General features: G+C 47.0%; 1 protein-coding gene across 1 annotated transcript in view; it reads left to right on the top strand.

Moving 5' to 3' along the window:
- Positions 1-1,333: 1,333 nt before the first annotated feature.
- Positions 1,334-26,753, top strand: part of LOC140385867 (cartilage matrix protein-like) — a 42,724-nt gene continuing 17,304 nt past the window's right edge. Inside the window, exons 1-5 of the mRNA XM_072468470.1 lie at positions 1,334-1,515; positions 8,947-9,093; positions 13,293-13,862; positions 18,051-18,173; positions 19,939-20,061. Of these exons, the coding sequence (XP_072324571.1) occupies positions 8,949-9,093; positions 13,293-13,862; positions 18,051-18,173; positions 19,939-20,061 (961 nt within the window). The 5' untranslated portion in view covers positions 1,334-1,515; positions 8,947-8,948. The remainder of the gene's footprint in view (positions 1,516-8,946; positions 9,094-13,292; positions 13,863-18,050; positions 18,174-19,938; positions 20,062-26,753) is intronic.

The raw sequence follows: 26,753 nt of genomic DNA, 5'->3' as shown, positions 1-26,753 counted from the left end.
GGCATCTGCAACATCGGAGTCCCTCTGGCCTCACCTGAATATGATCTCCCCGGATGTGGAGGCGGGGCTACACCCTTAAACCAAGGGCTCTATAAATATCCCGACCCTAGTGTGGGCCGGGTGCGGGGGGGGAGGAATTGTACAGTCGGTAAAAGAAATATTGAGTTTTCTTACAGTCATCACCTCCGTGTGGCCGGTCACCTGGAACTTTACGCAAAGTTTAAAAACGAGGAGCTGGTTTAACCCAATGAGCTCAGACTCCCCCATGTTGCATCAACAACCCTGGATAATCCTCCTCTTTGAGGTCAGTTCGAATTATTCTGAACAGCGACAGAGCGTGGATGCTGCACAAACGTGACACCCTGAATTAGGGTTGCCAACTCTGATTAGATGTATTCCTGGAGGTTCCGTCACATGATTTGCCCCCCACCCCCCCTCCAGCCATTAGTCGGACAACACCTCCACCTTGCCAATTGGAAAGCAAAAACACTCCCCCCCCCCCACCCCAAACCACCCCCCCCCCCCCAACCATTTTCGATATTGTTATACTTGATGAAGAGCAATATTGAAAGAAAATGACCAAAAAAACATCTTTTTTAACATCTGGATGATTTGCCTCACACAGCAGTGCCCTGGGTCTAGACATCGGGTTGTAGTCATAGAGTTTTACAGCACAGGGGGGGCCCTTCGGCCCATCATGTCTGTGCTAGCCATCAATCCCGTGTTCCAGCACTTGGTCCGTAGCCTTGTACGCTGTGGCGTTTCAAGTGCTCATCCATTCCCTCAATTCCTGGAGACGCCAGGCCATTCTTGGATGGTCGGCTACCCCACCCGCAGCCATTTCATGTTTTATTTTCTGAACAATATTGAAAATGGAGAAAAAAAGGCTGCTTGGCTTCCACTCAAAAAAATCATCCAGAGGGGCAGTCAGTCTTTTTACTTTCCAATGCGTGCGTGCCGTTCTCTGCCTTGTCGTTTTGAACTTGTGCCGCCTCTCCCCCCGCGCACCACCCCCCCCCCCCCCCCCCCCCCCCCCCCGCCCCCAAGTCAGGTAACTAACTTTAATTTCTGAGGTATTTATTTTGGCGAGCCGGAAGCAGTTCCAGCTTGCTGCTTCCGCACTCCAACCCTTTCTTCAAATTCTTCATGGAAATCATAATATTGGCTGCCATTGGCGCTGCAATATGCTTGACGTGCCAAGGCAGTCGTTTTAGCCACGCTACCGGCCTTGCCCTCGCCCAAAACACAAAAAGCGATTGAGGTCTTCTGGGATGGAGTAGACGGCTCCACAAACACAAGTCGAGGGTTTTGAAGGAAAAAAAAAACACATTTCTTAAAACGCTTCGCTTTTCACATCTGGAATTTTGCCAACTTCACTCCGAGCAACAACCAGTAGATCGCGGCGGCATCACTGGAGAGAGCTCTTGTTTCTGAAGTGACTTAGAACACAAAGCAAAACCGACTCTTGTACGAGTGAAACTGGGAGCTGAGGTCGGGAGCTTCACGCAATAGCGGGTAAGAAGTTATATTTATTGTCCTTTTTTTAAAGATATCTTATTGTCAACGTTGGCTGGACAATTATGGAGGAATGTTTTGGTTAACCGCTCAGAAATATTCAGAGTAATTCGAATGAGAGTTGCGTTTTCATTTGTATTTTTAAAAAAATTAATCCATTTTCAGATTTCCTCGGCTTTCAGCATTGATGATTACAAGATCCAAATCCACTGAGTTTCATTCTTAGTCATTCCCATCTGTCAAATTAGCCTGGTAAGAGTTGGCCTCATATTCTGGGCGAGAGACTGCAATAGATTCTGACGCTTTAACAATCGACTGTTTACCTCGTGTCAACCTGCACTCAAGATTGGGTCGGTTGCTTGTTAAAAATTATACAATAAACAAAGCGGGGGCCTGTCAATGCTTGCTCAAGTTGGAGTTCACCTTAAAGCTTTTCAATAAATCATCAGGCTGTATTTTCTTTTCTTTTTAATAAATTTAGAGTACCCAATTATTTTTTTTTCCAATTAGGGGGCAATTTAGCGTGGCCAATCCACCTAACCTGCACATCTTTGGGTTGTGGGGGGTGAAACCCACGCAGACACGGGGAGCATGTGCAAACTCCACACGGACAGTGACCCAGGGCCGGGATTCGAACCTGGGTCCTCGGCGCCGCAGTCCCAGTGCTATACACATGCCGCCCCTCTCAGTTTGTGTTTTCTAATGATTTGTCTGGAAGATCCCGCTGGATTTTAATGGGTGGAACAGTTGGATTTTTAATGTATAATCACAGATTTAAGATAATTGGCAGCTGGACAAAAAGGACCATGAGGAGAATTTATTTGAACGCAAAGAGGTGTTCTGACCTGGGTTGAATGCACTGACTGAAAGAGTGGTGGAAGCAGATTTAACTTCCAACGGGAATTGGAAAAATACCTGAGAAGGAGAGATTTGGGGAAAGTGCATGGGAGCGGGATTCATTGGAAATCTCTTTCAGAGAACAGGCATACGTACGATGGGCTGAATGGTCACCTTCTAGGCTGTGAGGTTTGTCATTGTTGTGGTGATATGCCTGTGCACAGTTCTGTATATAGTTAGCGATGCGACCGCCAACCAGCTAGTGACGGTAGAGATCTATCTTGTGACGCGAGACACCCGCCAGTTGGTAGTAAGTCGTACAAGAGGACAGTCGCACGTAGAATAGCTCCAGAAGAATTCACGCAATTCATTTAGTAGCCATCGTCTGTATTATACTTTGTTAGTTATCTTTCCACGTGTTTGTTAATAAATCATCTTTCTAGTTAAACAACTAGATGCTCTGTGTACGTCATTACCACGTCCAGAACACAGAACACAACAATTGTTGGCAATGGGCCCTTAACCATTCTCAGTCCGAGAGTACATAAGAACATAAGAACTAGGAGCAGGATTGAGCAACTCAGCCCCTCGAGCATGCTCTACCTATCAATACGATCCTGGTTGATTTCATAGAACATAGAACATACAGGGCAGAAGGAGGCCATTTGTCCCATCGAGTCTGCACCGACCCACTTAAGCCCTCACTTCCACCCTATCCCCGTAACCCAATAACCCCTCCTATCCTTTTTGGTCACTAAGGGCAATTTATCATGGCCAATCCACCTAACCTGCACGACTTTGGACTGTGGGAGGAAACCGGAGCACCCGGAGGAAACCCACGCACACACGGGGAGAACGTGCAGACTCCGCACAGACAGTGACCCAGCGGGGAATCGAACCTGGGACCCTGGCGCTGTGAAGCCACCGTGCTAGTCACTTGTGCCACCGCGCTGCCTCAACTTTCATCTCGGCCTCAACTTCACCACCCTGCCCGTTCTCCGTAACCCTTCAACCCATCACCAATTAAAAATCTGTCTAACTCCTCCTTAAATTTACTCACTGTCCCGGCATCCACCGCACTCTGGGGGAGCCAATTCCACAGATTCACCAACATTTGAAAGTAGCAATTTGAGAGAAGTATGATAAATTCTACAATCCTCGTGAGCAGGATGCTGCCTCAAACGGTGCATTTCTTCTCAACACCCCTCCAGGCACCCCTAACAGCATTCTGGTGCCATAAGGCAGGCAGTCGAAATCCTGGGCATTGGAAGTTGATCGGCAACGCCAGTATACCAAGTTTGTGGAGCTCAGAAGCCCATCAAACACCAGCAATGCTGCATTAAACTAGTCTGTGTGTTCGTTCAGCTGCAAGTGACTGGTTCAAATCCCAATTGAAATCCCTTTCGGCTTGTTTTTAATGTCCCACCTGAGGAAGGCACAACGGCAGCTGCTGCCATCTAAATGACAAGGGTCAGCGGTGAACGGAATTACCCTTATGTCCAAAGATGTGTCTCGAATCCAATGTATTGTCTGGTGTGTTTATCTTTTCATTTCACCGTTTATAGATGACTTTTATGCTGCAGTTTACACAGGATCTTTTTCTTTGGTTAGTAAGAGGGCAACAGATAGTGATACTGTCCTCAATTGTACAGGGAAAACGGAATTCTCTACAGGCACAATGAAGAGGGACACCGTTTTCTCCACTGTCCTGTGCTGGTGACACCATTTCAAATATTAGTAAAGCACTCATGGAAATTACTAAAAGATAATGGCAAGGCTCAAATGGATGTTACCCCCTTGTAGGAGAGAGTCTAAGTAGTGGACACAGTTAGAAGTAAGGGTCGAAACTTTCTGACCATTCCCGCAGCGGGAGCTTCTTGCCCCGCTGATGGCACACGCCCCCCCCCCTCAGAAGCGAGGCGTGCATTCGGCGGGAAATCCCATTGACCACACCGGGACCAGAGTGCGTCCGCCGCCAGCCAATTGACTAACGAGAGAATCAGAGAGTACAGGATGTAACGGGAGGGTGTAGGTGAGGCCGCCGTCAGATCAACCACAATCTGATCGGATGGCAGAGCGGGTTTGAGGGGCCAAATGGCCTCTTCCTGCTCCTGATTCACATGTTTGCGTCAGCTGATTGCACCCCTCATTATGTGAGCCCATAATATTTTTCCAACTGTAAGGATTTAATTTGAACCCAGGTCCCGGGGAGGAAATGATCTTCCGAGGGATCCGGCTCTACTCGCACGAGGAACACAGAAAGTTCACATGTTTACAGCAGCAAATGGGAAGGCAGATGTCATGATGGCCTCTATTGTACGGGGGATTGGAGTGGAAGAAGTAGGAAGCCCAGGCAACATCCTGGTAAATCTCCTCCACACCCTTTCCAGTGCTATCACATCCCTCCTGTAATGTGGATCCCAGAACTGCACACAATACTCTAGCTGTTGCTTAACCAACATTTCACACAGTTCCAGCAAAACCTGCCTGCTCTTAAACTCTATGCCTCAGCTAATAAAGTCAAGTATATCATATGCCTTCTTCACCACTGTATCCACCTGCTCTACTCCCTTAAGGGACCAGTGTAGCTGCACACCAAGGTCCCTCTGATTCTCGGTGCTTCCCAGGGTCCCGCCGTTTATCCTGTATTCCCTTGCCTTGCTTGTCCTGCCCAAGTGCATCGCCTCACACTTATCCGGATTGAATTCCAGTTGCCGCTGATCAGCCCATCTGACCAGCCCATCTATATCCTCCTGTAATCGAAGGTTATCCTCCTCACTATTTACCACCCCACCAATTTTCATATCATTTGCAAACTTACTGATCAACCCTCCTACATTCATACCCAAATCATTTATACAATCATTTATATAAATTATTATTCTGCCTTGGATCACCGCGTGTATTGGAGGTTCCACACAATCTCTCAGTGCCCAGCCATGCCAACAGAACACCCCTGCTTCACAGACTGTCTCATCAACCTTAGGATTACTTCAGATGTCTGACGTCTCACCAGACAGTTTCCCCAGGTCTGTACCTTGAGCTCGGTCTTAACTTGGAGCCTCTCGCTCAGTTCTTTCAACTTCAGTGAACAGTAAATAATTCAGATTCACAGAATCGCTACAGTGCAGAAGGAGGCCATTCAGCCCATCAAGCCTGAAAGAACACCCTACCTAAGCCCAATCCCCCACCCTATACCTTTTCCTATTATTTATTCCTTCAATTTCCTATAGCTCTCATTCCCTGATTTCTAGCTCTTCTTTAGCTTATGGGACTTGTTTTCTGCACCCCCATATTGTCCCTCCTTGTACTGGCAGTCTCTGTTCTATTGGGCAATCTGCTTTCTGCCGTTCCATTATTGCCTCAGGGACATCCTTTGGTTGCTAGGCAACAGCTTAGTTTTTAGAAGCTATAAATGCTTTTATGTCGTAAAACCTCAAATGCAATGCAGGCACAGTTTAAAGTGAAAGCAAAACCCGCAGACATGCAGGCACCTTTGTTTAACATGAAGCTAACTCAAGTTTTATCCCTTTCCTAGCTCATAAGTACAGCAGCGTGGGGTGGTTACAATGGGAAACCCCATTGACAAGCGGCGGGAAGTTAGAATCACGCCGCCAGTAAACGCCGCGCAGTCGAGAAGCGCGCGGCTGGGGGACCGGAGAATCCAGCCCCAGCTCTATTTCCTAACAGGTGGAGGGAGTGTATGTTTGTGGAAGGGGTGCAAATCAAGGAGGGCTGCTTTGTCCTGGATGGTGTGGAGCTTCTTGAGTGTTGTTGGAGCTGCACTCATCCAGGCAAGTGGAGGGTATTCCACCACACTCCTGACTTGTGCCTTGTAGATATTGGACAGGCTGGATCAAGAGGTGAGTTAATTGCAAATGGATTCCTAGCCTCTGGCCTCCTCTTTGTAGCCACCTAAAATGGCTGAGTCCCGATTAATTTGGCCAAAACCCGACGTAAAATGGCTAACCGAAAAGGCTGATGGGAAAAGCAGCCAATGGGACACAAACGGACAGCTGCAGACAAAACAGGATATTCGACTCTGGGGAAGTCGGCCCAGATTGATACCTGCAACCATTAGCAGCTCATCAACCCAGACATCTGCAGTTTAATCGGCTATCCCCGGGAACAATTGCAACATATTAGCAATTGAATGCCGATCCAGACCTCTCGGCGCCAGCAGTGGCCTAGACAAAGAAAGGTGTACGACCACCCCCCGATCAAGGAATCGCCCCATTATTGGAGCACATCGAACCAAGTGATTGGGACCAAGTCCAATCACTTGGACCCAGGGTCAAGGTCCGCCCCGAGAGGCGGGAAGCCCCCCCCCCCGAGTACTATAAAACTAGGGGCCAAGTTCAGATCGACCCTTCTCTCCCTTCTTCTCCTGCCCGCAACTGTCGCAAGAACCATCGACCAGCAACCGTAAGTTTGACTCCAGCGATCGCTACCCGATAGAGACTCCTAGCCATCGACCTGTATCAGCCTTTGAATCCCGCATGCCAGACCCAATTCGATAAGCCATTCGTTTCCCTGACCTGGTGGGCCATTCCCAAAAGTTAAGTATTGGCCAGTAGTGGTAGGTAGTAGTCTAGAAAGAAGCATCATTGTATAAGTATTTATTGCTGTATATAATAAATGATCGTTGTTTTAACTCTTACTAAGCAGTGTGTTGGATTATTAATCATAACTAGAGCTTGAACCACGTGGCGGTATCAGAAAGATACCTGGCAACTCGTGAGCAAAGGTGACAGAATTAGAGCTAATAAAACTAAGGCTAATAAGAGCAACATAATGTAGCCAGGGTCTAGTCCAGTTAACTTTCGGGTCAATGGTAATCACCAGTATGTTGTTTTAATTTCCTGTTTCCTGCACTGTTGATCCTTCTCAGATATAGCAGGGAATTATGAAGGCAAATAGTCGGCTTGCCTTTATTGTAAGGAGACCAGTGTATAAGGGTAAGGAATTCTTGCTGCAATTAAACAGAGTTCTGGTGAGATCTCACCCAGAGTAGCATGTACAGTATTGATCTCCTTACTTATGGAAGGATATACTTTCTTTTGAGGTGTTGTACAATGTCCGATTAGACAGATCCCTGAACACGAGAGTGCTGTCCCATGATCAGCGACTGAATGCGTTAATACTCTCTGGAGTTCAGTAAAATGAGGTGATCTCATTTAAATGTACAAGATTCTGAGATAACTTGACAGGATAGATGATGAAAGGGTGTTTCCCCCTGGTGGGGAGTCCAGAATTTGGGGGCATGGGCACAGGAGAAGCGGTTGGCCATTTTGGAAAGAGATGAGGAGAAATTCCTTCACTCAGACGATTGTGGATCTTTGGAATTCTCTACCCTGGAGAACTTTGGTTGCTCAGTTCTTAGAACAAGAAGAAAGAAACGTACAGCACAGGAACAGGCCCTTCGGCCCTCCAAGCCCATGCCGACCATGCTGCCCGACTAAACTACAATCTTCTACACTTCCTGGGTCCGTATCCCTCTATTCCCATCCTATTCATGTATTTGTCAAGATGCCCCTTAAATGTCACTATCGTCCCTGCTTCCACCACCTCCTCCAGCAGCGAGTTCCAGGCACCCACTACCCTCTGTGTAAAAAAACTTGCTTCGTACATCTCCTCTAAACCTTGCCCCTCGCACCTTAAACCTATGCCCCCTAGTAATTGACCCCTCTACCCTGGGGAAAAGCCTCTGACTATCCACTCTGTCTATGCCCCTCATAATTTTGTAGACCTCTATCAGGTCGCCCCTCAACCTCCGTCGTTCCAGTGAGAACAAACCTAGTTTATTCAACCGCTCGTCATGGCTAATGCCCTCCATACCAGGCAACATCCTGGTAAATCTCTTCTGCACCCTCTCTAAAGCCTCCACATCCTTCTGGTAGTGTGGCGACCAGAATTGAACACTGTGCTCCAAGTGTGGCCTAACTAAGGTTCTACGGTTCTGAGAAGCTTCAGTACTGAGATTAATAGATTTTTGAGCACTCAGTAAATTAAGGGATATGGTATTGACAAATCCCAAATTTCTTTACCCGTCAGTCTGGCCTCAATAAAAGTCGAGATGGATTTGCAGGTACAGCATTAGTTATTTTATTTGACTTGCAAATCTTTCTCAGTTCACAGCGGTACAAAGCACATCTTGCTTCGCACACCTCCGGAATCAAGTGAGTCTGTAGGACAAAGAGATCTCTACTATTAACACAAATGGCATCAAGTTTCACATACACGATTCCCATAGGTCATCCTATACCCCTCCTGACCTGGCCATACATCCTAATTGGCTCACTTCCAATCCCTTCCTCTGGCCCCCTATTACCCAGCATCCATTCCCCCTCCGTAGCTGGACACACCTCCTCCTTGCTTTGCCATGCGGCTTGAAATCCTTTGTCTGTGAACTCACCAGGATGAGACTGGCCTATCTCTACATTACAGTAACTAATATCTCGAAAGTAACTATTTTATATCACATTCGTCAGTATGAGAGTGGAGTTGATGTAGAGGTTCAGTCCTGATGTGTTTAAATGTCAGAGCATAACCGGCACCTGCTCCTACTTTTTAATGTTTTCCTTGTCTCCACAGGTATGAAGGTGACACTTCGAGATGTCTTTCTCCTTCTTCTTTTGGGGGTTGCACTGGCTGAGGATCGTGCGTTGGCCAGACAGGCGCAGCATACAAAACAATCCAGAGTGGACAAGGGAGTGGAAGCCACAGTGCAGCAAGACATTGGTGGGTGCTGACAATAGCATCCATTGCACTCACTGAAACCAATGCGAATGCAGAGTGTCTGTGCAAGGAGTATCATATTCAGGGACCATGTAGCAAAACTGTGAACATATTAATGGGGCAGCAATGATGAACAGTCCTCCTCCCATGCTTCTTGTGTGTAGTAAAAGGCCTCAAAAAATTGACAAGGAGGAAGACAGCAAGGATGTGTGGTGATCTTTGTGATGTTGACTTCAGGGTGGAAAGCGTAGTGATCACAAAGACACTTGAAGTTCTCTTCATGAACTAAACTAATTTTATTTATATTACTTGATTTAGAGTTTAACACTTGAAATGAAATGAAAATCGCTTATTGTCACAAGTAGGCTTCTAATGAAGTTACTGTGAAAAGCCCCTAGTCGCCACATTCCGGCGCCTGTTCAGGGAGGCTGGTACAGGAATTGAACCGTGCTGCTGGCCTGCCTTGGTCTGCTTTAAAAGCCAGCTCTTTAGCCCTGTGCTAAACCAGCCCCTGGTTTATTCCTATGGTAAACAAATATGTTGTTAAATTACACTCACTGACACTATCTCTATATTCTAACAATTATATTCTATCTTCTTTAGCTCTACAATTCACTCTACTCCAGTCTCATCAGACTCTTAACTACCCTCTCCAACTCACTCTCCCAGAAATCTAAGTGTCAGTGCAATTTATAGTACTGCCCCTTAGCTCCATCTAGTGGCTAGTTTTAACATAACATTAACTCTTCACATGCTGCATATTTGTATAATGTCACAGGATGAGAGATTTCAGTTATGTGGAGGTACTGGGATTGTTCACCTTACAGCAGGGAGGTTTCAGAGGAGCTTTAATGAAGGTGTTTAAAACTCTGAGAGGTTTTCATTGAGTTAATAGAGAGAAACTGTTTTCACTGGCACAGTGGTTGACACCGCTGCCTCATAACTCCAGGGATCCGGGTTGGATTCCCGGCTTGGGTCACTGTCTGTGTGGAGTTTACACGTTCTCCCCGTGTCTGCGTGGGTTTCCTCCGGGTGCTCCGGTTTCCTCCCACAGTCCACAGGTGTACAGGTGAGGTGGGATTACCGGGTGCTCTTTCAGAGGGTCAGTGCAGACTCGATGGACTGAATGGCCTCCTCCTGCACTGTAGGGATTCTATGAGGGTTGGTAACCTGTGGTGATTTACCATGAAGAACTAAGGCTTTAACCCTTTCTTATCTCACAAGTACAGAAACACAAATTAAATTTAAACGTGCACCTTATTTCGATCAGACACAAATATCAATTATTTAAATCAGGTGGCATTACTCTGCTGTGTTGCCCTTAAAGGAACAATCACCACATAAGTGTCATGCCTTGTTTTCCAATACGCCTTGGAGCATTTCATTGGGGAGGCGGTGGCCTAGTTGTATTTTCATTGGACGAGTAAACCATACACCCAGAGTAATGCTCTGGGGATCCAGGTTCGAATCCCGCCACTGCAGATGGTGAAATTTGAATTCAATGAAAATCTGGAATTAAAAGTCTAATGATGACCATGAAATCATTGTCGATAGCCAGAAAAACCCATCTGGTTCGCTAATGTCTGTGATGTTCTCTGTTGGGTCTCTCAGGATGCTTTGAGTGAACAAAGAACATCAAGCTGTGTTCTTGAACAAAGTTGATTTATTTACACTACTAAATTAAAGATTCGAACCAGTCAACAAGGAATAAGTTGTTAAATAAAACAACACAATTACGACATCTCTTCCAACAGAACTCTATGCTATCCACCTAATCTCTCTTACGCCTTACAACCTTCTCCCAGAATCCCAGAAGTCACATGATATTTATATCACTGCTCCTTATATCCATCTGGTGGTGAGAAGTATTAGGATCTTATTGTTAATTCTTACAATATTCCTTACAATACACATATTGTCACAATGTCCTTTAGGGAAGGAAATCTGTCGTCCTACCTGGCCTGGCCTACCTGAGACTCAAGACCCACAGCAATGAGGTTGACTCTTAACTGTCCACTCAAGGGCAATTAGGGATGGGCAATAAATGATGGTACAGCCAGCAATGCCCACGTCCCATGAACAAATAAATAAAAAAATTACCTTGCAACATTTAATTGCATTAAAAGTGCGATATAAATATGTTGTTGTCAGTTTGTTTAATTGCTGCTCTGAATTTAACCCTTGGAGTCCAGGTGTCATTTTAGTGTTTACCTTTTGGATCACTGGCGAGGGTCTGAATATGTTTCAGCAGACTTTAGATTTCCCTCTTTGTAACTGCCTGATTTACAACACCAATCTGCATTTATAAGAAAACACCACTGGAGCGTTATCAGATACAAATTAACACCAAGCGAAAGAAGGAGATCGTAGGATGAATGAGTAAAGGTTTAGTTAAAGAGGTAGACTTGAGGTAGAGTGTCTTCAGGGAGAGGGAGAGGAAGAGAGGTTTACGGAGGGGATTCCGGAGCTTGGAGCCTCGAAGGCAGATGGCACGGGCGCCAGTGGTGGGGCAAAGGGAGGGGAGATGGGTAAGTGGGCAATGTTGGAGGGGCAGCATTCGAGGAGGGTTGTAGGGCTGGAGAACGGTACAGAGATACGGAGGGACAAGACCATTGAGGGGCTTAAACACAAGAAGGGACATTTTAAATGAGAGGTGTTGGTGGATTGGGAGCAGATGCAGGTTAATGAGCATAGGGGTGATGCTGGAGTAGAACTTGGCGTGGATTTGCGATGTGGAAATTGGCAGCAAAATTTTGGCTAATATTTTTGGAGGTTGTAAGCTGAGTTCCTGGCCAGGGGGGCATTCGAAAAGTTGGCTGAGTTAAAATGCTGGCTGCACTGAGTTGGGATTGAGAGTGGACACCATCGAAGAATTGCACCAAAAATAGGCAGCAAAACACAAACTGTGCTGACAACACAAATGAATCGTGCGGCCATCTAACTGAATAATTTAAACTTCAGTAAAGGCAATTGTTATTCAGCTACTCCAGTAGCAAAATGTGTCATTAAAGACTGGAGTGAGGAGCTACGGCGTCTATCGTGAGGTTGTCTTTACTTGCAAAACAAATGGCCCCTTGGATGAGGTGTCCAAGGTTTCGCAGTGTGTATGGAACTCAATCACCAACTTCAGGAAACAGTGGTGGAATATAGCAACAGGAGGAGGCCTTTTAGCCCACCTATACTGCTCCGCCATTCGATGAGATCATGGCTGATGTGTGACCTAACTCCAACTACCCACCATTGCACCGGACCCCTGAATATCTTTAAAACTCATCTAAGCACATTTTGGGTAAAGTTCCAAACTCCTCCAGTGGTGAAACTGACTGGACTGTCGGAGGGACGGACATTGTTGATTGGAGGACGCACTGGGAGAGTGACGTTATTGAAGGGATGGATGAAAGAGATCTTCTTGAGGGAGAAGGATGAGAGCACTGAAGGGAGAGAGCGGGATGGAATATTCTGGGACCTGTTGAGGGGGAGAGGAGGCAAAGAGACTCAAAACTTTGTTGTGGTGGAAATGAGAGGCTTTATTCAGGGGCGGCTGGTTGAGAAACAGAAACACTGGCCGGAATTCTCCGGCGTCGGGATTCTCTGTTCCCGCCGGCAGCGCAGCGCCGACCGTGGATTTCCGGCGGCATGAGATGGCTACAATGGGAAGTCCCATTGACAAGCGGCGGGAAGCTAGAATCCCACCACCGGAGAACAGTGGGCAACCGAGAAACACACGGCGGGGGGACCCGCAGAATCCCGTCCTCAGAAACATTTCGGGAGAATTGCGCCCAACAACTTACTATGCAGGAACAGCAACATCAGGACTAGGGGGTTTAGTCAATAAAGTACAGCCAGAACTTTCAGGAGTAAACTGGGGAATCATTTCAACACTTAATGAGTAGTGGAAGTTTTGAACTCTATTCCGTAAATGGCAATTGATATTAGATCCATTGTAAATTTTAAAACAGAGATTGATAGATTTTTGTTCAGCAATGTATTAAGGGATTTGAGACAAAGGCAGATATGGTGGAGTTGGGTTGAAGATCAGCCACGATCTCGCTGACTGACAGAACACGATCGAGGGGCTAAAAGGACGGCTGCTGTTCCGAAATTCCTCTTGTGTTTGCAGCTCTGCACTGGTCCTTAAGACAGATGTTTTTCTATTGCATATTATTATTTTCCGAGAAGTAAACAGTTGCTTTTCTTCCCAGAGGAACAATGCGTTGGCAAGGCCCTAGACTTGGTTTTCATCATTGACAGTTCCCGGAGCATACTTCCTCCTGACTTTGAGAGAGTGAAGGAATTCATCAATAATATCCTCAAATTCCTGGACGTTGGTGCAGATAATACGAGGGTCGGCCTTGTCCTCTATGGCAGCACTGTTGAGAGCGTGTTCGCCCTCAAGACCCACAAGAAGGTGGAGGACATGATGAGAGCCGTCAAGGACATGGTTCACCTGGCAACTGGCACCATGACGGGACTGGCCATTGAATACACGATGAACGTGGCGTTCTCTACGCGCGAGGGGGCAAGGCCATTGGACGGAAATGTACCGCGAGTGGCAATTATAGTGACAGATGGGAGACCCCAGGACAAGGTAGCAGAGGTAGCAGCTCAAGCAAGAGACTTGGGGATTCTGATATTCGCCGTTGGTGTCGGGAGAGTTGACATGGACACACTGCGGCTGATAGGGAGCGAACCCCATGAGAAACATGTGTTCTTTGTGCAGAATTTCAGCATGATTCAAACTCTCCTCTCCGGGTTCCAGACCAAAATATGCGGTAAGTTTGACGGGCTTTGCATTATCATAGAACAGAGATAGAACATAAAACAGTACAGCACAGTACAGGCCCTTCAGCCAAGATGTTGTGCCGACCATTTATCCTAATCCAAGATCAACCTAACCTACACCCCTTCAATTTACTGCTGTCCATGTGCCTGTCCAAGAGTCGCTTAAATGTCCCGAATGACTCTGACTCCACCACCTCTGCTGGCAGTGCATTCCACACACCCACCACTCTCTGTGTAAAGAACCGACCTCTGACATCTCCCCTATACCTTCCTCCAATCACCTTAAAATTATGTCCCCTCGTGACAGCCATTTCCACCCTGGGGAAAAGTCTCTGGCTATCCACTCTATCCATGCCTCTCATCACCTTGTACACCTCTATCAAGTCACCTCTCTGTCTTATTCGATCCAGTGAGAAAAGCCCTAGCTCCCTCAACCTTTCTTCATAAGGCATGCCCTCCAGTCCAGGCATCATCCTGGTAAATCTCCTCTGTACTCTCTCCAAGGCATCCACATCTTTCCTATAATAAGGCGACCAGAATTGGACACAATATTCCAAGTGTGATCCAACTAGAATTTTATAAAGCTGCAGCAAAACCTCGCGGCTCTTAAACTCAATCCCCCTGTTAATGAAAGCCAACACACCATACATCTTCTTAACAACCCTATCAACCTGGATGGCAACTTTGAGGGATCTATGTACGTGGACCCCAAAATCCCTCTGTTCTTCCACACTTCCAAGAATCCTGCCTTTAACCATGTATTCAGCATTCAAATTCGACCTTCCAAAATGAATCACTTACATTTATCAAGGTTGAACTCCATCTGCCACTTCTCAGCCCAGCTCTGCATCCTGTCAATGTCCTGTTGTAACCTGCAACAACCCTCAACACTATCTACAACTCCACCAACCTTCATGTCATCGGCAAACTTACTAACCCACCCACCCTTCCACTTCCTTATCCAAGTCATTTATAAAAACCACAAAGAGCAGATCTTTGCGGGACACCACTGGTCACCGACCTCCAGGCGGAATACTTTCCATCCACTACCACTCGCTGTCTTCTTTCGGCCAGCCAATTCTGTATCTAGACAGCCAAATTTCCCTGTATCCCATGCTTCCTAATTTTCTGAATGAGCCTACCATGGGAAACCTTATCAAATGCCTTACTGAAATCCATATACACCACATCCACTGCCCGACCTTCATCAATGTGTCTCGTCACATCCTCAAAGAATTCAATGAGGCTTGTGAGGCATGACCTGCCCCTCACAAAGCCATGCTGACTATCTTTAATCAAACTATGTTTTTCTAAATAATCATAGATCCTATCTCTCAGAATCCTTTCCAATATTTTGCTCACCACAGACGTAAGACTGATGGGTCATGTTTCAATGGCACTGTTTACAAGCAATTAAAAAGCTATAGAAAGTGGTTGGTCTACTTTTCTCTATTCATTCAAGGGATGTGGGCTTTGCTGGCTAGGCCAGTTGTCCATCCCTTAAGTGGTTAACACTCTCGCCTCAGAGTCGGAAGGCTGTGGATTCAAGTCCCAGTGCAGAGGGTCGAGCGCAAATATCTAGGCCCAGTGGTGGGTGCCCTGTGACCCGGGGGGGGCGCATGCGGCCCATCTGGGTTCTTAGTCTGACCCACAAGACATTTTGTGGACCAATTCCCATGCGCAGAGTTTCCTCATTCCGTTGGTCCCCATCTGCGGAGATTTGTCCTGCCTACATGACTGGAGTGATCCGAACGCAAGGCAGAGGAAAGCGAAGTGAGGCTTGTGCTGATCGCTCACAACATTGACCGTGAGAGACTCTGCGTCCAAGGTGTAAACATTTCTCTCGTTTTCACCATTTGAAGTTGATGACATTTCAATTAATTTATAAATGATTAAAGTATTTTCTAGAACTCATATTTGGGCTGTATTAAATATATTCAACTTTATTCATGGGGGCAGGGTTAGTGAACAGGCCCGATTTCGATCTCGGGGCCCACTGAGATGATAGCGGGCCACTCATGCGACCCACTCACTAGCCCAGGTTGCCCACCACCAAGCTAGGCTGGCACTACAGAGCCCTATTGAGGGACAGCTGCACTATTGGAGACGTTGGGGTGAATTCCCCATTAACTGATGCCACAAACTGGGGCAGCACGGTAGCACAAGTGGCTAGCACTGTGACGTCACAGCGCCAGGGTCTCAGGTTCGATTCCCCGCTGGGTCACTGTCTGTGCGGAGTCTGCACGTTCTCCCCGTGTCTGCGTGGGTTTCCTCCCACGGTCCAAAGACGTGCAGGTTAGGTGGGTTGGCCATGCTAAATTGCCCTTAGTGTCCAAAAAGGTTCGGAGGGGTTATTGGGTTGTGGGGATAGGGTGGAAGTGAGGGCTTAAGTGGGTCAGTGCAGACACGATGGGCCAAATGGCCTCCTCCTGCACTGTGTATTCGATGTTCTAAACTGATGGATTGAGGGGCACGGATTTAAGGTTTTAGACCAGAGACGCAAGGGGAAATGCGAGCATGAATTGTTTTACACATCAATTGCAAACGACTGGAACTCCCTCGAGGGGGTGGATGAAGAGACAGTGAATGATTGCAAATGGAAATTGAATGGGTTCTTAAGGGGAAGAAACTTGCAAGGCTACAGGGATAGAGCAGGGGGGAATGGGACTAACTGGATTGCTCTACAGAGAGCCAGCACAGGCTCGATGAACCGAATAGCCTCCTTCTACGTCGTAATGACTCTGTGATGCAGTGATTCCACGGGCTGGATTTTATGAGGTGTCGCGGTGCCCACCATCCCAGCTAAAAGGTTTGGGGGAGTCCACCAGGCAAAGAACGGTTACCCCACAGCCAATTAACAGCTGGTAATAAACTCAAGGTGGGATTTCCGCAGAACTCTGCAGTTTCTCTTTTCGGTTTAAGGGTTTATTCAACTTCCTTTCGAAAGTTCCTTCTGAATTTGTGTCCAGCACAGTTTCAGGCAGAGCATCGCAGCTCTCTTCGGCTTGTGGGTAGCACGGCGGCACAGTGGTTAGCACTGCTGCCTCACAGCGCCAGGTACCGAGGTTTGATTCCAATCTCGGGTGACTGTATGGAGTCTGCACGTTCTCCCCGTGTGTGCGTGGGTTTCCTCCGGGAGCTCCGGTTTCCTCCCACAGTCCAAAGATGTGCAGGTTAGGTGGATTGGCCATGATAAATTGCACCTTACTCTCCAAAGGGGATAGGGCAGGGAGTGGGCCTAGGTAGGGGGCTCTTTCGAAGGGTTAGCGTAGACTCGATGGACTGAGTGGCCCCCTTCTGCACTGTAGGGATTCTATGAATGTCCTCATTGGCTTATTCTAAGTCGTGAACACCGCCCAGTCCATCACATGAACGCGCCTCCCATCCATTGTCTCTGTCTACACCTCCCGCTGCCTCGGGAAAGCGGACAGCACGGCAACATAGTGGTTAGCACAGTTGCTTCACAGCTCCAGGGTCCCAGGTTCGATTCCCGGCTTGGGTCACTATCTGTGCGGAATCTGCACGTTCTCCCCGTGTCTGCGTGGGTTTCCTCCGGGTTCCCCGGTTTCCTCCCACAGTCCAAAGATGTGCAGGTTAGGTGGATTGGCCACGCTAAATTGCCCTTAGTGTCCAAACAAAAGTTAGGTGGGGTTACTTAGTTATGGGGATAGAGTGGAGGCGTGGGCTTGGGGGCTCTTTCCAAGAACCGGTGCAGACTCGATGGGCTGAACGGCCTCCTTCTGCACTGTAAATTCTATCAAAACCCCTGCCATCCGGGTTATTCTCTCTTCCAACCTCTTCCATCGGGCAGAAGACACAAAAGTCTCAGAACACACACTAGCGGTTTCAAAAATAGCTTCTTCCCCACTGTAACCAAACTCCTGAATGACCCTCTTATGGGCTGAACCGATCTCTCCACACATCTTCTCTACTGAGTAGCACTACACACCGTGTGCTTCATCCGATGTCTATGTATTTACATTGTGTATTTAACTATATTTTTTCATGTATGGAACAATCTGTCTGGACTGTACGTAGATTAATGCTTTTCATTGTACCTCAGTACACGTGACAATAAACTTAAATCTAAATCTAATCTAATGTAAAGCACATTCCGTTCTGTAATGCTTCTCTGTTAAGGATTGTACTAATTGTTCTTTTTCTTAAACTGAATATAGACACTGACCTCTGTGGAGTGATTGGTCATGGATGTGAACAGATTTGTATCAGCACACCCGGATCTTACATTTGTAAATGCAAAAAAGGATTCATCCTAAACAAAGATCAAAAAACCTGCAGAAGTAAGGCCGGTTAATATTTTACACTAAACCCCTCTAGTGGTTTGAACAGAAACTTCAAGCTGACACCACATTGTGATGTCGACAGATGGCAAAGAAGGTTAACAGCAAATCGGAAAAGATGCAAGGGGATGGCAGAGCGTGTCCAACAGCTTGGGTAGGGTTGCCAACTGTGGTTAAATACATTCCTGGAGGTTTCATCACATGACTTGTCACTTCAGGTAAGGAAATATGCTGTCCTTACCCGGTCTGGCCGACATGTGACTCCAGACCCACAGCAATGGGGCTGACTCGTATCTGCCCCTCTGAAATGGCCGAGCGAGACACTCAGTTGAGGGCAATTAGGAATGGGCAACAAATGCTGTCCCAGCCAGTGAAGGCCATGGGCTGGATTGTCCGGCCACAGACGCCAAAATCACGTTTGGCGAACGGCTGGAGAATCACGTTTCGCGAAGCTCCGCCCCCTCCAAAGCGGCGTACTCGAGGAGTCCACCACCCCGCGTGTCGACGGCCTCAGGCCCCGACCAACCGAGTTGTGCCTTTTGTGCTGCGGACTCAGTCCAGCGCCGGCACAGTCGGGAGAGGGCGGGGGGGGGGGACATTATTCAGGGCTGGGGGCACTGTGGTGGGGCGGTCCGGGGCTCGTGAGCCGGCCGAAGGGGGGGACTATTTTGTGGGCCCGGTCCGCGAGCAGCCTCCACCATGAAGCATGGCGCGGCCGCTGCAGGCTGCCGCCGTGCGTATGCGCGGCCACGGACCCGGCAATTCTCCGGGGCCTATCAGCAGCTACAGCCGGGTAATCTACGCTGCCGTTCTCCTAGCCCCCCAGCAGAACAGGGAATCAGTGGCCGTTTTGCGCCAGTTTTTTCTGGGGTAAAACGCCACCATTACCACGCCCCAGAATCAGAGAGTCCAGCCCCACATCCCTTGAAATAATCTTTGAAAATCTCATTCAGCCCAATAACCTGCCAATGAGGGAAGGCAGCATTGTGGTAATGTTACTTGATTGTATTCCAAAGGCCTCTCGTCTTTGGGCAGCACGGTAGCACAGTGGTTAGCATTGTTGCTTCACAGCGCCAGGACCCGGGTTTGATTCCTGCTTGGGTCACTGTCTGTGTAGGGTCTGCACGTTCTGCCCGTGTCTGCGTGTGTTTCCTCCGGGTGCTCCGGTTTCCTCCCACAAGTCCCGAAAGACGTGCTCGTTAGGTGAATAGGACATTCTGTATTCTCCCTCTGTGTATCCGAACAGGCGCCAGAGTGTGGCGACTCAGGGATTTTCACGGTAACTTCATTGCAGTGTTAATGTAAGCGTACTTGTGACAATAATAAAGATTATTATTATTTTGACCGGCACAGAAGCGATGGGCCAAATGGCACTTTGTGCTGGGGACCTTTATGACTCTACGACTCTATATGCCTTGACCGTAGAACGAAAAGCAATACTTCTAGTTTGACTTGTCACCCTGGATTTGTGTTGTCTTCTAACTGGATGAGGTTTTTCTTACTCTTTGAGTGACTTGCATTAAATCTGTATTACGCTGTTCTTAAAACTATTTATTTACGGCTATTTACACCCAAGACTGAATGGCAAATACATTATTCTCTGGACACAGACTGTTCTGTGTCTTTCCCTCTTGGAGTTGCATGGTCTTTGATGTCATGCTGATATTATCATTGACATCATTGTTTAATTAACATACCCATTAACCTTTATCCTTCAGCTGGCTTACAGTAATGTACATCAGTAGATTTTCTGTGTTTATTGCAGGAATTGATGTCTGTGTCCTGGCCAGGCATAACTGTGAACATGATTGTGTGACCACAGAAGACAGTTACCTTTGTAGATGTCGGAAGGGATACCTACTTAACCCCGACGGGAAGACCTGCCAACGTAAGTCTTTCTAATTTCGCTCACAACTCTCCATCTTCACTTCCTTTTCAAACTTGCTTTGTAATGATCTGAGTTCATTCTTTCCCAATCCAATCTCTGCAGAAACGATCATTCCATCATCGCCAACAGAAAACATCAGCTAGATGTGATGGTTTAAACGTGCCCAAATCAAATCACGTTCGGTTGTGCACCTGTCTCGTTTTCCACTAGAGAGTCCAGATTTGAGATGCTGGTTGCTCAGTAATTCCGAGTGTTACGATCCCAGTCGGTGTTAATAGTGGGCGGGGAGATCCCAGAATGCAACTCTGGCTCGCAACTTTTACATTTTTGGGAAACCGTAGATGAACAGAGTCACGGGACTGCCAATCAGCTTTTAATAACAAAAAAACATTTATTAAACATGAAAAGTTTGAATATAATGAATACTCCTTCATTCCCACTTATCTTCACAAATATACACAGATTTTAAGGATAACACGGGATACAAAATAGATCTTATACTTTAATGTTCTCAGTAAATCTCCAGTCCCTGTAACTCAGCAAGTTTTTAAAAAAATATTCTTATTCTCCTCCTTTTTCACATTTTCTCCCAAATTTACACCCACCAACAATAAACAATAATCAGTAACGAATGTAATGTCAATCTCCATATCAACAACAACGATCCCATCCTCCCACCAACCCCCAAACAACTGCCCGCATGTTAACATAAACAAATAACAAAAAGGAATCAGGAATCACCCATAGTCACCATTAACACATGCGTAAAATAAATAAAATAAATAAATAATCACTTATTGTCACAAGTAGGCTTCAATGAAGTTACTGTGAAAAGCCCCTAGTCGCCACATTCCAGCGCCTGTTCGGCGAGGCCGGTATGGGAATATGAACCCGCGCTGCTGGCATTGGCCTTCATTACAACCCAGCTGTTTAGCCCACTGTGCTATGCCAGCCCCTAATGTTTGATGATATCCAGTTCTTGAAAGTGCATAATGAATAATGCCCATGAATTGTAGAACCCCTCCATCCTTCCCCTCAGGTCAAACTTAACCTTCTCAAGAGTCAAGAATCCCAACAGGTCCCCCCGCCAAGCCAGGGCACAGGGTGGAGAGGTTGCTCTCCATCCTAACAGGATCCACCTTCGGGCGATCAACGAGGCGAAGGCTACAACATCTGCCTCCGTGCCTGTTTCCAACTCCAGCTGGTCCGACACCCTGAATATTGCCTCCCGAGGGCCCGGGTCCAGTTTCACGTGCACCACTTTAGAAATTACCCTAAAAACCTCCTTCCAGTAATCCTCCAGCTTTGGACAGGATCAAAACATATGAACGTGATTTGCGGGGCCCCCCGCAATGTTCACACACATCTTCTCATAGAGCCGGCTCATCCTCACCTTCGTGTGGTGTGCTCTGTATAACACCTTCAGCTGTATCAGTCTCAAACTTGCGCATGAGGTGGAGGCGTTCACTCTCCGGAGCACCTCACACCAGAACCCCTGCTCCATATCCTCTCCCAACTCTTCCTCCCACTTTGCTTTGATCCCTTCCAGTGGTGTCTTCTCCACTTCCAATATAGCCCCATAAACCACCGACACTACCCCCTTTTCCAGTCCCTCTGACGCAGCACCTCCTCCAGCAATGTGGAGGTAACTCAGCAAGTTAACTGTGGTCAGATCCACTCTGAAATTGAGTGGAAGATGCCATCCAATCGAACTTCTGTACATTCTTCCTCAAATTCCACCAGATGATTGTCACACGGGTGTCTCCAAATCCCCCTCTTAAAATCTTCTTTCAAATAATGCTTTCCCTCAGCTGTTTCAGAAAGGATCCACCTTCAGGTTTTCCAACTACTCTTTCAGTATTCCTTTGTCTTAAATTGCCACATGCATCCAAACTTGCGCACTCTCAGGTACTTAGTCTTCCACAGAATACTACTGTTTCAAAGACTGGAAATAAGAACACCAAACTTTACAATTGCTTTAAAAATGGCTCTAGTCAACCTCATTTGCTCTGCTCTTCCTAGGCCTGACTTTAACTTTAACTAACAATACTCTGTTCCAATAGCACTTCCAATTTGTTCCTTTTTATTTCAATCTAGCTACCTAGCTCCAACCGCCTTTTGAGTTCAGTTAAACACACTCAAAAAGATATTTCCTTAAAGGTGGCCCCTGGTTGCTAAGCAACAGCTCGTTTGCAACAGCACTGAGGGGTGGAACAGTGGCAGAGTGGTTAACACTGCTGCCTTGCAGCGCCAGGGACCCAGGTTCAATTCCGGCCTCGGGTGACTGTGTGGAGTTTGCACTTTCTCCCCGCGTCTGCGTGGGTTTCCTCCGGTGCTCCGGTTTTCCTCCCACAGTCCAAAGGTGTGCAGGTTAGGTGGATTGGCCATGCTAAATTGCCCCTTAGTGTCCAAAGATGTGCAGGCTAGGGGTTAAGGGGATGGGGCGTAGGTAGGGTGCTCTTTAAGAGGGTTAGTGCAGTGTCCGTGGACTGAATGGCCTCTGCACTGTATGAATTCTATGGTTCCAAGCTCGTGTTTAATTTTCACGTCATTAAACTCTCTCTCAGCACAATAGAAACATAGTTTGAACTGAATCCAAAAGCCCCCCGTACATGCAAACACCTTTGTCTAACGTGAATCGAACTGAAGCTGTACCCTTTCCTGCACAGAAACACCAAATTAAACCACCTGAAACCATTGCCTTGTTTCTAACATCCAGTAATCCTGACACAAGAAATAACAATGAAGTCCAGACAGTGTTTTTGAACACTGGATCCTCAAAAAACGCTTTGTGCAGATAAGCAAAATTGGTCTGCTGAGAATTCGTAAGCTGCAAATGGGTGATCGTTCCTGCTCATCTTATTACTCATCCGATAATGGCCCAGCTCATTAACTGGACAAATTGTGGCCATTCCAAACAAAACCTGAGGCCTCCCATCATTGTTCCACCTCACATCGAACATTGTTTCAGTATCAAACCCGCTGCAGTGCATTCGTGGATTTAAATAATGCACTTCTCATTTGAGAAGAAGATAGAAAGTAAGAAAGGTTTTACATAGCTGCAGAGTAACAGAGGAGGCTGTTGTGGCGCATTGGTCAGTTAGGCCAAGTAGTCCATTTTTGTGCCCTCTCCAGTTTCCAATCCTCTCCCAGCACCTAGTGGGGCACTAAGGCAAACTTTCATCTGCTTCCATAGCTAGTAATTCCCGGAACAGGTCGCTAGTCCGTTGCTCGGCGCTTATAGCTTGAGGGGCGCCACTCCACACCAAACGTGGCTGATCAGGCGTCGCTCCCACTCCTACCGCCAGCCATTGGCGTGTTTGGAAAGATTTCATAGGTTGGCAGTCAACCTGTTTGGCCGCCTTATGAACGCATCTTCCTTGACCATCAAGTCCTGGGGTGGGACTCGAGCCTGGCTCAGAGGCTGGACCAAAACCCACTGTGCCACAGGACCTCAATAATGTTCTGCATATATTTTATATAATTCCCTACGTGGTGATCTAAAATTAGAGCCCCCTTGTCAATTGTACATCAATTGGTTGATAACATTATTCAGATGTTGGGTATTAATGGGGAACACACTTGAACTCATCTATGTAGGAGCAGTCTGTTGGTTGGAAGTGTCCACATGCATTATGTGTCCTTGTAAATAAAACTCAAAAGTGTATAAAGACTGAGCCCCGTCAGTGCTCTTTCCGTCACGGCCCAGCTCTTTGTGTTGTAACATTCTTCCCCCAATCAAGAATATTCAGAACACTAGGCACCGATTTCAAGCACTCTCTCTCCACAGGATGTACAGTGGCACGGTCGCACAGGGGTTAGCACTGTTGCTTCAAAGCACCAGGTGTCCCATGTTTGATTCCCGGCTTGGGTCACTGTCTGCGCGGAGTCTGCACGTCCTCCCCGTGTCTGCTTGGGTTTCCTCCGGGTGCTCCGGTTTCCTCCCGCAAGTCCTGAAAGACGTGCTGTTAGGTGAATGGGACATTCTGAATTCTCCCTCTGTGTAGCCGAACAGGTGCCGGAATGTGGTGACTAAGGGCTTTTCACAGTAACTTCATTGCAGTGTTAATGTAAGCCTACTTGTGACACTGATAAAGATCAAAAAGCTCACTGCAACACCAGTCAGGGCAGTAAAAATTTGGGGTGTTAAAAACATTAGTCCCTTAGATTTAAAAATAAATCCCACATTTTAACTGCCCACTTGGATTAATACAATTCTAAGGCCAGGAAAAGAATCAGATTATCTGAAGGCCAATCCTGTATAAATTAAACAAATAGATGGAACATTCTTAAAACAAATTACTTGGCAAGCAGTTAAAAATAGTCACATGAACTACAGGAGAATGGGGTTAATGCCTAGTTACATTGTGATAGTATTCAACATTGAAGGTGACCAAACAGGTGGATGAGGGTAAAGCAGTTGATGTGGTGTATATGGATTTCAGTAAAGCGTTTGATAAGGTTCCCCGCGGTAGGCTACTGCAGAAAATACGGAGGCATGGGATTCAGGGAGATTTAGCAGTTTGGATCAGAAATTGGCTAGCTGGAAGAAGACAAAGGGTGGTGGTTGATGGGAAATGTTCAGACTGGAGTCCAGTTACTAGTGGTCTACCACAAGGATCTGTTTTGGGGCCACTGCTGTTTGTCATTTTTATAAATGACCTGGAGGATGGTGTAGAAGGATGGGTGAGTAAATTTGCAGATGACACTAAAGTCGGTGGAGTTGTGGACAGTGCGGAAGGATGTTACAAGTTACAGAGGGACATAGATAAGCTGCAGCGCTGGGCTGAGAGGTGGCAAATGGAGTTTAATGCAGAAAAGTGTGAGGTGATTCATTTTGGAAGGAATAACAGGAAGACAGAGTACTGGGCTAATGGTAAGATTCTTGGCAGTATGGATGAGCAGAGAGATCTTGGTGTCCATGTACATAGATCCCTGAAAGTTGCCACCCAGGTTGAGAGGGTTGTTAAGAAGGCGTACGGTGTGTTAGCTCTTATTGGTAGAGGGATTGAGTTTCGGAGCCATGAGGTCATGTTGCAGCTGGACAAAACTCTGGTGCGGCCGCATTTGGAGTATTGCATGCAATTCTGGTTGCCGCATTATAGGAAGGATGTGGAAGCATTGGAAAGGGTGCAGAGGAGATTTTCCAGGATGTTGCCTGGTATGGAGGGAAGATCTTATGAGGAAAGGCTGAGGGACTTGAGGCTGCTTTTGTTAGAGATAAGAAGGTTAAGAGGTGACTTAATTGAGGCATACAAGATGATCAGAGGATTAGATAGGATGGACAGTGAGAGCCTTTTTCCTCGGATGGTGATGTCTAGCATGAGGGGATATAGCTTTAAATTGAGGGGAGATAGATATAGGACAGATGTCAGAGGTAGGTTCTTTACTCAGAGAGTAGTAAGGGTGTGGAATGCCCTGCCTGCAACAGCCGCGGACTCGCCAACACTCAGGGCATTCAAATGGTCATTCGATAGACATATGGACGATAAGGGAATAGTGTAGATGGGCTTTAGAGTGGTTTCACAGGTCGGCGCAACATCGAGGGCCGAAGGGCCTGTACTGCGCTGTAATGTTCTATGTTCTATTCCTCAATGAGCAGATTGTGTCAATAGTCGCCACAAGTTAAGATGCTAGAACCCAGCTGCCCATACAAGGATGGTTTATTTCTGTACAAATACGAGTTAGATCTAGTTGTCAAGTGATGCATCATCAATTAATCATGAGACGAGTAGTGAACGAAACTGAGGCTTTAATAAGCTAAACAGAAAGCCTCCTGGCCTCTGATCCTGAACTGAGGCAGTGCCGGAGGTCAGCCACCTTTATACTGAGCCCGAGGGGAGGTGGAGCCATCAGGCAGTGGTTTACCACAATACATGTAGTACAGTAACAATTTACCACAATACATATAATATACTAACAGTGGTTTACCACATCTAGATTCATCACTGAATTGCAGTTAGCAGCAGTGGGGTCTTGGTTGGTGATGTTGGCCGAATCAACAATGTTATAATTGCAATGCTCAGTCAGAGAGAGATCAGGAAGCTCCAGAATTGAGCCTGATTGGTGTGCAGAAAGCTCATAGACATAGACATAGAATTTACAGTGCAGAAGGAGGCCATTCGGCCCATCGAGTCTGCACCGGCTCTTTGAAAGAGCACCCTACCCATGTCCACACCTCACCCTATTCCCATAACCCAGTCACCCCACCCAACATTACGGGCAATTTTGTCACTAAGGGCAATTTAGCACGGCCAATCCACCTAACCTGCACATCTTTGGACTGTGGGAGGAAACCGGAGCACCCGGAGGAAACCCACGCACACACGGGGAGAGCGTGCAAACTCCGCACAGACAGTGCCCCAAGCCGGGAATCGAACCCGGGACCCTGGAGCTGTGAAGCAAGTGTGCTAACCACTCTGCCACCGTGCTGCCCTCATGTCAGCTGGCCCGATAGTTCCACCGTTGCTCTCCCCGCCCACTCACTCTGTTTAGCCCACCTCAGCAGCAATGGACAGACCTAACTTAGCTGGAGCAACATCAAGATTTACAGCAACAAAATGGTATTTTTTGATCTGAGTTTGCTTATTTTTTGTGTAGGGTTGACTGGGGCACCAATCCCATCCTTAGCATTAACTGGTGAAAACCCCATGATGTGTATCTGGAGCTATTCAATAATTGCTGAATCTGTG

This window comes from Scyliorhinus torazame, chromosome 11, assembly GCF_047496885.1.
Source record: "Scyliorhinus torazame isolate Kashiwa2021f chromosome 11, sScyTor2.1, whole genome shotgun sequence".
NCBI lineage: Eukaryota > Metazoa > Chordata > Chondrichthyes > Carcharhiniformes > Scyliorhinidae > Scyliorhinus > Scyliorhinus torazame.
This window is presented reverse-complemented; position numbering and strand designations above follow the sequence as displayed.